At 35.3% G+C, this 13,433-nt stretch overlaps 6 protein-coding genes across 6 annotated transcripts; 5 read left to right on the top strand and 1 right to left on the bottom strand. All coding sequences in view use genetic code 12, as the record gives it.

The window, feature by feature from the left end:
• Positions 1-16: 16 nt before the first annotated feature.
• J8A68_001317 (uncharacterized protein) lies at positions 17-637 on the top strand (the record flags this gene model as incomplete). Its single annotated transcript, XM_049404959.1, has 1 exon — positions 17-637. One exon carries the CDS (start codon positions 17-19, stop codon positions 635-637), a length of 621 nt encoding a protein of 206 aa, XP_049265493.1.
• Positions 638-1,518: 881 nt separating this feature from the next.
• Positions 1,519-4,439, top strand: J8A68_001318 (uncharacterized protein; the record flags this gene model as incomplete). The annotated part of the gene is made up of 2 exons (XM_049404960.1): positions 1,519-1,777; positions 2,410-4,439. The coding sequence occupies 2 exons, from the start codon at positions 1,519-1,521 to the stop codon at positions 4,437-4,439; spliced, it is 2,289 nt and encodes a 762-aa protein (XP_049265494.1).
• A 590-nt stretch (positions 4,440-5,029) lies between these two features.
• OPT6 (Opt6p) lies at positions 5,030-7,729 on the bottom strand (the record flags this gene model as incomplete). Its single annotated transcript, XM_049404961.1, has 1 exon — positions 5,030-7,729. One exon carries the CDS (start codon positions 7,727-7,729, stop codon positions 5,030-5,032), a length of 2,700 nt encoding a protein of 899 aa, XP_049265495.1.
• A 994-nt stretch (positions 7,730-8,723) lies between these two features.
• J8A68_001320 (uncharacterized protein) lies at positions 8,724-9,044 on the top strand (the record flags this gene model as incomplete). The annotated part of the gene is made up of 1 exon (XM_049404962.1): positions 8,724-9,044. One exon carries the CDS (start codon positions 8,724-8,726, stop codon positions 9,042-9,044), a length of 321 nt encoding a protein of 106 aa, XP_049265496.1.
• A 1,102-nt stretch (positions 9,045-10,146) lies between these two features.
• Positions 10,147-10,611, top strand: PGA53 (Pga53p; the record flags this gene model as incomplete). The annotated part of the gene is made up of 1 exon (XM_049404963.1): positions 10,147-10,611. The coding sequence occupies one exon, from the start codon at positions 10,147-10,149 to the stop codon at positions 10,609-10,611; it is 465 nt and encodes a 154-aa protein (XP_049265497.1).
• A 1,203-nt stretch (positions 10,612-11,814) lies between these two features.
• ILV6 (acetolactate synthase regulatory subunit) lies at positions 11,815-12,711 on the top strand (the record flags this gene model as incomplete). Its single annotated transcript, XM_049404964.1, has 1 exon — positions 11,815-12,711. One exon carries the CDS (start codon positions 11,815-11,817, stop codon positions 12,709-12,711), a length of 897 nt encoding a protein of 298 aa, XP_049265498.1.
• Positions 12,712-13,433: the final 722 nt, after the last annotated feature.

Genomic DNA, 13,433 nt, shown 5'->3' on the forward strand with positions numbered 1-13,433 from the left:
TTGCATCAATCCCAATATGACTAGTTCATCATTCTCAAATAATAATGAGGTTCAACCTGACTCAACTCCAAAGCATGAGCTTACATATATAAACCCGTGCACCGTATATGATTACCCGTCCAGTCCAATAGATCAGCCCCAACCTAGCCCTCTAAAGTCATCCCCAAGAAATGTCCTCGATGATCTTCATCAAATCCAACAAGACAGATCAAATAGGCGGCTAAATCCTTTATCATCATCTCCTACTAGAGAGAAATACACTGGTGACACGGCACGATGCCTGGTTGTACGAGCACGTGTTACTTCTTTAAATCGTACTCAATGTTTCAATAATCGTAATAAGCATAACAAGATGCGTGAAGTACGAGATCAAAATCGTCAAGATAAGGTATTGACTAAAAGGGAGAAGTCATTCTCTGATCAGTGTAATAATGATTGGGCAGATCACTATGAACATGAATTCGATGATATAATGGGAGGTGTGGATGTTGACCAATTAATAGAAGAAGAGCAAGACGCCAGTGCAGACTATTTGGCAGATCAGTTGGAAAAAGAATTGGATGAACTAGAGTTGGAAGAGGAGCTAGAAATGATCGAGTTGATGCTGAAATTGGAATTGGAAAACAAACTGGAGTAGCCTTTTGAGTATTTGAGAAGCGGGCCTTTTCTGTAGATACCATATAGATGAACTTGTATGAGTAGTGAATATATGTAACGTATTGTTTAGCTGATACTACTAGCAGAAGTTGGGTATCTGGAACACTAGTTAGTAGCTGTTCTTAAACCTCGTGACTAGTGGCTGAAGTGGGAATCATGTAGCAACAAACTACTAGCCTCTTTTTTTTCACAAAAAATGGTTCAAACTTTATTAAATTATAAAAAGTTAACCTTATATACACTCATATATACGGAATAAAGCAAACCTGCTAAAAAGCGCAAAATTGTAACCTTACATTAAAAATGCATTTGACCTTTTGGTGAGAAAATAAGATCAATTTAATAATTCGAGATCCAAATAAGGTTTTCTTGTTTCTGTGACACAAAAGCGTGACATAATCTTACGTTCAAAGGATTCCTCGGAAACATTTAAATGGCAAGGTGCTTTCCTGCATTTTAGTAAAAAATGGGGAGAGTTTCAGTCTCAAGTAATTAAAATGTTCGAATCAATATCCTTCCTTTAGATGATATATAAAGGGATCGTACGTCCGTTCTCGTCAATGATCAGGTCAGTCCTTTAAATTTTTGATCATGAAAAATGCAACTCAAACAATGCGCTCCAGAGTTTAATTTTTTTTTTCTTGGTGTGTCTTATTTTGACGTCAACAATGATGAGGCAGGTTTCAAACCAAACAAAGAAATTCTTCAACAAAACAAAAAAATAATCGTGATCAATGAAAACTATAAATATACAACAATTTCTCTTTTTACATTTTGATGAAATAACTTTAACTTCTTCTTCATCTTCAAGATAAGAAACTTACTATCGCTTAAATATAAAAAAGTTCACAAATTTAAATAATGTCCAAATCAGAACTAGAAAGAAAAACCTCATCGGAAGAGAAGGAAGAACAAATTCCACAACAACTGCCTTCCGAACAATCCATTACGACTGAACCCAGTCTGTCAAGTCCCATGGAAGCTAGTCCACAAAGAACAGTAAATGATGAAAACCATTTAGCAGTCGAAGTCCCAAAGTATGATGAGAACTCACATTCGGACTCAGAGTCCGAAATGACATATTCCAGTGGATACGATAGCGGAAAGTATAACGAGTGTGGTATGTTTTGCATCGACTGTCTCACATGTTTCGGAGCTTTGGATTTCTGTTTACCAAATGGTGGTGAAGGCTGCTTGTCCAATACGGTCACTTTCATCGGAAACATCTTCCTTGGTTGTTGTAAACGTTAGGCCCTTGTTAAAGCTACGTGTGCCAGTTGTATATTATATATAGAGATATTATAGAAATTTAATAACTTATTTATTTTGATCTATCGGGAGTTGGTGTCATTTTCCGGGTGAGGCAGTACTGGAGGCAATGAGAATACGTTGAGTTGAACTAAGCTTTTCAATACCAAACGAGCTTGCCGCTTAGAAACCCTCTCCAGATCCAACTTGTCTCGCATCTTCATGAGAACCATAAACAATGACCTTAATAGGTTTCCTTGCAGTTTGAAACTTTGATAAGTACTAATAATATTAATTTGTAAAATGTTGGTAGCGCTTCTGTGTGGCTTTTTTTTAAGAGCCCTGTTCAGTTTCGCAATCCAAAATCATAAAGTTAAACTTTTTTGCAACACAATTAAAACTTAGCCGCTAATCATCAAAATCAGATTCTTAATTAATCCAATAAACAACTATTACATCAGTCTGAATCCTTCTTGAAAATGAGTTTCAGCGGATACCCTAAAGCGATTGAAGAATCCCAAAGTAACATAGAAGGTTATGACAGTTCAATTAGGTCCACAAAACGATCGGCGACAATATCAGATTTCCATGGTTTTGCTTCAGGAACAGTTGATGAAGATGACGACGATGACGACGATGATGAAAATAGACTGAGGGTTCTGCCCCGATTGACTAAAGTGAAAGCTTTCAAAGTTACCAGATCAAGATCACTAAATCATTTTTCATTAGCTCCTACAATCCTAAGAAGAGTTGGGGAACCAGAAGTTCCTCAAACAGACTCCACTACTAATACAAAAGAGATCCACAAACCATACATCAAAAATACAATCGATGATCATAATGCAGAACCCCCCACATCAGATATGACTAGCTCAGTTGATCATTCACTTCCAAATTACTACTTAAATTCAGCACCAAGTGGTATTAATGGAACATTGTTCTCAAGCTCAGCTCCCAACTCTACAGCAAAGGAAGCACCAACCACTTCAAATGATGCTAAAGTTACAAAATCAAGAAATTCAACTGTAATCTTTACTAAGAAAAGATCCACTGATTCAGATTTTCATCTAAATGAGATATCCCCCATTTCAAATGAGGGTACTTCGCGTTTAATGAAGGGAGTTTTTGATAAGGTTATTAAAGAAGAGGATGAAAATACCCAAAACACTATGAGGAGCACTAGAAGTCATAGTCAATCTACTGTTTTACATCCTTCTTTTTCTGGAAGGATTACCAAGTCAATCTTCCATGAGGAATTACAGGATACATTGAAGAAAGGTGATGTGACAATCAGCAAGAATTCTAGTTCTAGTTCTGATGATAAAAAAGCATCACCACCAGGATCTTCCGCTTCCTCCAAACTTAAACAACCATTTTTTGATAGAAAACGGTCATTTGCAGTTTTTATTGTTTTAGTTGGGTTAGTTTTAGTATTACTTGGAGGTTTTATCCCGGCAATCGTTGTCTTATCCAGAGGTACAAAATTTGCAGTTAATAAATACTTCTCAAATCCAAGCAACTTGCCCTTATTGAGTGAATTATCAGAAAAATATTTACCAAAGCCTCCAAAAAATCGTCCTGAAGCTTTCATTCCCAGAATCAATTCGGCAGAAGGTTTAAATGATGCCATCAAAACTGACAAAGAAGTCTTAAATCTCATGAATATGGTTTCCAATGTGTTATTCCATGGAATAACTTACTCACCTCGTGGTTCATTGGAATCAGAATGTGGTTTTAACAGAAGGGATGCTATGTTGGATTTAGCAAAATTATCTACAGTCACTACAAGGATTAGAACCTATGGAACGCAATGTAATCAAACAGAAATACTTTTGGATGCTATTCAACATATGAATCTTAATATGACCATAGCTATGGGTGTTTGGATTGGTGCTGATAATAAAGCAAATAAACAACAAATGGATACCATGAAGAAAATAATTGCAAGACTTGCTGATCCACTGAGATTAATAAATTCCATCTATATTGGAAATGAAGTATTATTTAGACAAGACAAATCTAAACATGAATTGATTGACTATATAAAAGATGCCAAAGATTTTCTTAAAATGTTACATATTGAGGATATTCCTGTTGGAACTGCTGAAGTTGGGTCACTTATAGATATGGAGCTTGTTGAAGTATGTGATGTTGTGGGTGCCAATATTCATCCATTTTTCGGTGGTATTTCAGTAGAAGAGGCACCTGCTTGGGTATGGCAATTTTTGAATTATCAACTTGATCCAATGAGTAGACCAGTTTCAACACCAATTGTTATTACTGAAGTTGGATGGCCAAGTGGTGGTGGTCGATATGGCAAAGCAGTCGCTAGTAAGGCTTCATTGCAGTTTTTCATAAGTGATTTCTTGTGCAATTTCAGAGATAGAGGAATAGAATATTATTTCTTTGAAGCTTTTGATGAACCTTGGAAAGAGGTTTTCAATGAACGTGATCAAAATTGGGAACCACAATGGGGTGTATTCAATGCTGACAGACTGAATAAATTTCCCATGCAAAATATTGGTTGTTTATAATAATAGGTTCATTTTTTTTCGTCTGCGACTGTGAAAAAAATGGCTGCAAAAAAATCCTTAACATAGGTTTTGAATGGTAATAGACGTAATTTTCTGAGTTGTAGATTAGTGCTAGATTCTCTATTCATAATGTACTAAATAAATATTATTGTTAATTTGATGCGTTTATGGTTTTCTTTCTTTAGATATTGGGTTAAAGATTTTTTGAAAAAATTGGAAGCATTTTAAGAAAAAAAATAGCAAACATGAGGAAATTATTTTTCTTTGGCTGAGGTTTATCATTAATACCAATCCGATGCTTTGCCTTCAGGAAGACTATGAAGTTACTTTTGATGTGATTCAGACTTGCATATCCAAAGTTATTTAACTTTTAAGATGATTTTAGGTGCTACCAGGTGTATTAACAATGTCAGGGACTCATGTAATTTCGAAAAAAAAATCTTGGAAAAAGGCAACTTGTCCGAGTGGTTAAGGAGAAAGATTAGAAATCTTTTGGGCTTTGCCCGCGCAGGTTCGAGTCCTGCAGTTGTCGTTATTTTTTATTTTTTTTTTGAATTCTATCTAAATTAATCTATCTAACTATCTAAAGTCTATGGAAACTGTCCTTTTCTAAGTCCGATATAACCTTCTGGTGCTTGCGAAATATCTTTCCAAACATCCGGCAAATGTCCACCTTCAATACCTTGTTCACTTACCAAATTCCCCCACCAGTTAAGACTAAGCTGTGGATACTGAACGGTAAAGAAGATCAATAATGCACTGGTTGCAACACCGGCCGAAAGTGCACTTGTTAAAATATAATTGTATTTCTCCCACCAAAGCAAATAATTCCTCTTTATTTCATACATGAAAATATATGAAAGATAAAGTCCACCAGTGTAATACAGGAGGTTATAAGGTGCAAAATCTAAGAAACCTCCAATGATGACAGTGGGTTGGAAATATCTTGTTAATCTTGATGGACCATGTCTTTTAAACAATACACATGGAATGACTAGCAATGCTCCGAATAAAAAGCACCATTTCAATATTGGATAAAGCCCACTAAAGACTTTTGCAGGTCCTATTTCTCCGTATTGAATACTTGAGAAGAAGTATGTGTTTGCTCCTGGACATTTCAATTTATATTTTTGAAGGGGGTCGCAGATATCGGGGATGCTATTCAATTGCCAATTTGCAATAGTTAAAGAAACTGCGATATTGAGTAAAGTGGAAAGAATCTGACCTTTGAATATGGCTCTTGGCGGAACTTTGGAATAGTGGGCCAATTTTTGATCGGTTATATAATTACTAGCTTGACTATCAATGTTATATCCATAACTCTTCAAAGTGATCAATGCAATGCCTGAGTTAGGAATCAAATATCCAACAATCAATTCAACTAAAACATTCAACCCAAAAGTAAATCCAGTTACTGAAGCAATGGAAGTAATTGGAATCAAAAAGATAAAATTTATGAATATGGTAAAGAAAATCCCCCATACTGGAGTTTCAGTTGGATAAAACATAGCCACAGATACGGCAAATACTGTACTGACTAGTAAAATAGTAAGGAACCACCAGTCTGGAACATCATCGTAACTTGACATCATCTTACAATGAGGATCTTCCGAATACCTTCCATACATGTTGTAATTTCCATGATCTCTAAGCTTAAATGCATCTCTAATGGAATGCCAAACATTAACAAAACTTGCTTTCATCGATTGCCATTCAGTTGAAAAATGATATAGGATAGCAAAAGGGTATAGACAAAAATAAGCTCCATATAATACGAGGTTTGCTGCTGAGAAATAAGGTGGACCAACCTCATTATACTTATCATGATCAAACAAGTTTTTATCATCCAAGATATCGTGCACGTCATATACTTTCCCTTTATTATTGAATAATCGGTTCGAATTTATTGGTAAGAAACTTGTCCACTGGTGATTGGTATAGTAAACCACCAAAATGACGATAAAACCCAAAAATGTTCCAATATATCTGTTGACATAGGTGTAGAATGGAATTGTTAAACATCCGCCAGCTGAAAGGATGTTCCAATCAAATGATGGAATTGGATTTAAACCCAATCCCATGAATGAACCCGTCACATTCACAAGATGAATCAGAGATGGGTTAAACCAGGTTGGCCAATTGAATTGCGAAAATGCGGTAAATAAATATGCAGGAATCCAATTATAAATAAAACTGCAAGCAAACACAATCATGAAGAATGAATATCTGGAGATTGCCCAACCATGGACTACATTATTAACGTCTTCATCCATTAATGCCTTATTAAGTGCAATAGTAGGTAAAATTGTTGGCCAAAGGGCTTTGCTGGGATAGACACAAACTTTCTTCATAATCAAGGCAAACCCAAACCCAAGGAATTGTGTGGAAATAGTCAATAACAACTGGAATGTCAATGAAACCCATTTAAGCCCATAGAATCTATCAAGCTTCATGACAAAGATGTTATAGATCAGATATGGAGTTCCGGCAGAACACAGATAAATAATCGTACTCAACATCATTTCCTTATATGTCCATGGTCCCGGGTTTAAGTCCACCAGAAATCTACCTATACGAATGACCTTCTTAGGCATAAATTTTTCCCAAAGTCTGCCACTTGGTAATAACAATATCTGAATTGTATGTGAACTTAACGAAATGCTCGGCATTCTATGAATAAAGAAACTATTGATAATGGAACCAATGAAGGTCCAGAATAGTCCAATGGAATATGCACGAAATGTGTCAACTGGTGTTGTTGGGTCGTCGAATGGTTCGGTAATAGCTCGAATTTCCGGATAGGGGGAATGATAATGAATTAGTGCTGCTTCCAAACGAATCTGAAGTGGCCAATCAACTATATGTAAATAAGTTTTGTTTCTAAACGTATCCACAAACTTATCTTCTATTTCATGTTTTGTTTCTAAAGTGGCAGCATTATCAGGAATCATCAGTACTAATCTTTCTAATAAATGATAATCTTCTTGTAAGAAATTAACATCACCTTTATGTTCTGCCAATGCTTCTCTTACTATTTCAATTGCATCTGGAACTGATAATTCGTCTATTTTCATAAGCATATATTCCGATTCTCTTGATAGTTCAATAGAAGACACCGGGAATTCTGTTCCATATTTATCATCACTGATAGCACCTAATCGTAAAAGAATAAGTTGTAGTTGAGAATCCGTAAAGTCCCATCGTTGCTTTGAAGTTGAAGAGTCAAACTCAGGTTCTTCTTGCTTAGGATATGAGCTAAGCTCTATATACTCAGCAGTATCTTGAACCATAACTGTTGTATAGCTCTAATAAAAGAAGAATAAAACATATAAAACTTTCATTCAAATTTTGACAACCAAATACGAGCTGCTATGGACAAAACATTTTTTTTTTTCATATGCTCGGTCTGGCTTACTCACACTCTCCACAATTCGATCTTCTTCGAATTTGACATGAAATTGACATGTTCTATTTGGAAAATGAAGCATATCAAAATCTTCTGCTACTTTCTAGAAGCATACAAGAACGAGGCTATGAAATCAAACTTCTTGCTGCCTTGACAAGATAACGAAAAAGAAATAAAGTGGTTTGTTCTCCCATGTTGCAGCGGTGATTAAAATAATCTCCTTTCCGATTGGTTTGTGCCAAGCCTTGTTATCCCACGGAACACTCTAGCACAACTTTAATTGATTATTTGCATTGAATTGTCCAGTTCTAACGACACTCTGATATCTATTAATCCGATTCTCTTATACTGGGCGCATTTGCGGAGTTTTTCTAGTACCGTTGGTCACATGAATTTTCCCCTGGACAAAGACAATAGTGAAAAAGCCTCATTTTGAACAATAAATTCTAGAACCAATTCGGGGATAATACAACAATCGAAACATCGAAACACCGAAAAAACGTAAACAGATACCGCCGCCCCTTTATGAGTCATCAACCCTTTGAATCGGATTTTATTCCTAAATGGAACAAGGTCCGACATTTCTCCAACCTTTCTCGTTGAAAAAGGACTTGCAACCAACTGCCCTCATTGTTTTTCAAGGAGGGGAGTTATTTTGCAACCGAAATACCGCATAGTGTCCGAACCACGTTGAATTAAGGACAATGGATGGCAAAGTAGAGTCAGTCATATGTTTTCAAAACATTGAGATATGGATTAAGGGTGCTAAAAGATGAATGGGAAGGGTTTCAAAGGCAGAAAACTCAACTATAAATAAGGGAGAATAGTTCCCAGAATTGCGATCTACAATCTAGGAAGTATCAGAAATATATCAAACAATGTATATCATCAACGTTATAATAGCCACGCTTTATTTGCTCAGTTTCACTGCTGCTCTCCCGACTGAAGCTTTGGATAAGAGGGTATATGAATATAATCAAAACCAAGTCCCACCAGAACATCCTGCGGTGTCTGGTTATGATCCATTAGCTTCGTTAGGTCCATTGCTGGTCCCAGAATCCTCTTCTCAGGTTGTCATTACTACATCGGCTGCTTCAAAGGGAAAAAATGCAGCTAGTTCTACAGGCAAAGTTTCCTCATTTACTTTATTGTTGACCTTTGCAACTTCTAGTGCATTCATTTTGTTAACTTGTCTTTAAGGAAATGAGAAGTTCCTTTATGAATTTTATGGTGTTTAATAGTAAGGTCATTATTTGCTCGGATTGGTGTTTTAGAGGTCACATTTTCCGAATTATTGTCTAAAATGTGATCCATCAAAGATTTACTTCCGCTTTGACTTGGTTTTCCTTTGTTTTTTTGTTATCTAGAAGTCCATTATTAACTTAAAAGTCAGTTATCACTTTGCTGGTGCTTTATAATAAGGTCATTATAAGCGAATTTTAATTGGTGTTCAACAAAACTTGATTTCCCGAGGCTGCTTTATATTTTTAGATAATCTAACCTTTCAGAATCCAAAAATATTTAAATATAACGAACTTTGACATGACAAAGATCTTAGCCCGGGGGTTGATTATCATTAGGCGTTATATGGCATCAAAGGGTTCAAACTTGCATAGGTTATACTATATTTTATATACGTCTATTCTAGAACAATGACAATATGCACAAAGCCCCCAGATGCTTTTATGTCTACTTGTTATTTTGAAAAAGCTTTTTTAAAAAATTCAATTGAATAATTAATTACACAACGCTCGTGTGAGCTTCATTTAATAGTTTGTTTTTTTTAGAGTTTTTGTGACATGTAATCTTCTTGAGAATAAATTTTTTTACTTTTAGCTCGTACGAGTAGAATTGAAAAACAAATCTTCTTGAAGATACTTTTTATAGGTCAATGACTTTAATAGTTCGATGTTTAATAATACGCGTTTTATAATCTGCACTAAGACTGTTCTATTGTTGTTCTATTGTTGTTCTATAAAATTTAGTTGCTAATTCCCGAGGAATTCAGGCAATTGAAAAATTTTTGAAACGATTTTGATGTCGTGTGCAACAAATGATTTATTTTTTAAGATATTGATATTTTTTATGCAGTACTGTACAGGTTATATCCCAATTAAGGTTCTAACATTATCCGTTTGGTGAAAACCACAGCGCCATACATTTTTATTTCAAGTTCCCTTTTATTAAAAATTGTTTATATAGGACATTACCCCCATCTCTAATTTCCGATTAAATATAATGGTTTCTTGATTTCTCTTGTTCTTTTTTCTTCTTTTCTTTAAGAGTAATTATCAAGAAAATATGAAGTTCCAATCCTTAGCCGTATTATCCATCGCTGCCACCGCTTTAGCTATCAATCTTGAACAAGTTAGACTTGTCAATGATGATGAATTGGTCATCCAAGATGCTCAATTTGGTTATCCAGCTATCGTTAACTTAAAGGAACAAGATGCTGAAGTTGAAAACGACTCTGACAGTTCCGATGATGAATTCGAAGCAGAACAAACTAAGAAGACTACCGTTTCCTCTACTACTACTACTTCTCACAAGGAAAAGAAGACTATTACTGTTACTTCTTCTACTGCTAAGGCTTCCACTACTACCACCTCTAGCAAGACTACTTCCACCAAGAAGAAGGACCATTCTTCTTCTTCTTCTACTAAGTCCAAGTCTCACACTGCTTCAATTACGAAGACTAACGGTGCTGACTCTGTTGCCATGGCTGTTGGTGGTCCAATTGCTCTTGCTTTAGGTTTATTATTATAAGCCTGTATAGAATATTAAATATTATTTATGAAGTTTATAATTAAGATTAATACATAATGTTTTTTGTGGACGTTGCAAGGAATAGATTTTCATGCATTAGTCCCAGTTTACACTGGAGATGAAGAGATGCCACAAAAAAATATAGCAGACATATTTTATTAACAATGTTGCAAGACAATAATGGTAGCCCACGTTTTCTCATCCTTAAATGGATTCTATAATTAATCCTAAATTATTATTAGAGATATTTTTTATTGTCAATTTTTAGTGCAAAAAATATTTAATTATTTAATTATAACGCAAAAAAGAAGAAAATTTTCAGAAGTAATCCAGAGCGATTGTAACTGGGCAATATTCTCACTTTGACAGCACCGATTCTTCTTAACTGACCCAAGTGTCACGAAAGTTAGCCAACTGCATTTGTTAAAGAAATGGAGGATTATAGAAAAAAAATTAGATTGTACACAAAAAAACACATCAAGAAGAACGAACCCACCTCTCAAGAGTTTACCCAACAAGTTAAACGACTCCGAGGAATTACCCAAAAGTAAGCATCGATTGAAGCATCCGATGCCTGCTCTGCACAGTGGATAATAACTCAGAGACGATTGAAAAGAAAGAGCAATGATTTCACGAGCAGGTTGAAAAGAAAGACCAGTCTTTATCTTCCACTCGACAACCTTTTATTGAAAACTTTGAAAGACAGGTAGCTACACATTGAGCTTTCAGGAAAGAAAACCCAAAATGACATATGAGGGGTATAATTCTTCGTTGATCGTATACCCAGGGCTTCTTTCGAAACTTGTTTTCTTTCTATTGGAGAGTTGAAATGAAATCCTAACAACTGTTTGGGGAAGATTATAATTAACCTTTCTGAAATTGGTATCAATGGAAGTGGGATTTCTCGCAGAATATATTCCTCGATTCATACGGTGCTTGAGCACTAATTGTAATGAAAAATCAAAAAATAGGTTGATGTACATAGTGGTGAGTTATGTCGTACAAATTCCGGGCCGTTAATGTCGTAGCAAAATACGAATGTCGTGATTGGAAATTATGATTCATTTTTCAATTTCGTTTCCGTAGGTCCACAATCCAACGAAAATTTTTCTTTATCTCCACTATATATTTCTCAAGCCCTCCATCTTTCTTTTTGCAACTTAGAAGCTTTTTACATTCACCTCCGCCCCACACATAGATAGAATGATGATGATGTTAAAAAGACCACAGGGTCTCTTGAGACAATTTGTCAGATTCAAGAATGGTTCTACTTCTGCTTTAGCTTATAAAACCTTACATCGTAATCAAAAGAGACCACCTTTACCAACTTTGGAAACTCCAAGTTATTCAGCTGAAACTGCCATTACTTCTATTTTATATGAAACTCCAGTTCCATCCAAGGCTCCAAGAAAGCAACACGTTTTAAACTGTTTGGTTCAAAATGAACCAGGTGTGTTATCACTTGTTTCCGGTACTTTGGCTGCAAGAGGATTCAATATTGACTCTTTAGTTGTTTGTAATACTGAAGTCAAGGATTTGTCACGTATGACTGTTGTTTTGAGAGGACAAGATGGTGTTGTTGAACAAGCCAGAAGACAAATTGAAGATTTAGTCCCAGTATATGCAGTTTTAGATTATACTAATGCTGAAATTATCAAGAGAGAATTATTATTAGCTAGAATTTCATTATTAGGTCCTGAATATTTCCAAGAATTGATTGCTGCACATCAATTACATGTTGACGATGCTTCAGCAATTCCAGATTTAGCTGCATGTGACTCAGCATACCATCCAAGCAACTTGGCTCCATCAGAAGCTCTTAGACAAAAGCATCTTCATTTAGACCATATTTCTGCCCTTACTGATCAATTTAAGGGTAGAGTGCTCGATATTTCTGATAGAAACGTTGTTGTTGAATTGTGTGCCAAGCCATCTAGAGTTTCTGCTTTTATTACATTATTGCAACCATTTGGTATTTTGGAATTGGCCAGATCTGGTATGATGGCCTTACCTAGAACTCCATTAGAACAACATCATGAAGAAGAAGAAACCTCAAATGCAGCTGATATTGTTGATGCATCTCAATTACCACCTGGTTAAAGAAAAAAATTAAGAGAGAAACAATGTGTGTATATATAAATATGTGAATATAACCGTTTTTACTATTATGATTATTTTTTACAAGCTTTACTCTTATTATTAATTATTATTATTATTCAAATATCCCCGTTACAAATAAATCCGTTTAAAAAGAGTCGAGAAATCTTGGGGAGAAAGTCAAGAATTTTTTGTATTTTCAAAGGCCATGAAAAAACTTGGTATTGGACAAGAAGTCTACGACAGTGTGATAGCGTCATACCACAAAGCCCGTATTTTTTTCTTCTTCCTTGGAAAGATTGATATTGGCTCTATAGATAAGCTTTGTCTAGTTTATTCTGTTTGAACTTTTCTTATAAAAGTAAACAATGGTAAGTAGATTGAAAAATGTGTCAAAAATAAAAATGGTGGGTGGGGGGGGGGACGGATACGTCGGTCGGTTGGACCGTGGGGGAGACTTCTCGTTTTAAATGGAACAAAAATTATAAAGCCGTCAGTCGAAAATAGAACAAAAAATTAAAATGCCTTTCGGTCGAATCCAAGACAATTTTTCAATTTCTTGCCGTTTGAGGTTCCATTTTTTTTCTTCTTCTTTTACTTTCTTGTACTACTAGCTTTTTCCCAATAGATAAGAACAAACCACAACAACATCACATCTTACCATTACAACACCCACTGAATTTTAATTTTCTTGAAGGGGGTGAAAGATTATTTTTTTAACCAGA

This window comes from Hemisphaericaspora subhashii (genome assembly GCF_019202705.1).
Source record: "Hemisphaericaspora subhashii strain CBS 10753 chromosome Unknown scaffold1, whole genome shotgun sequence".
NCBI lineage: Eukaryota > Fungi > Ascomycota > Pichiomycetes > Serinales > Debaryomycetaceae > Hemisphaericaspora > Hemisphaericaspora subhashii.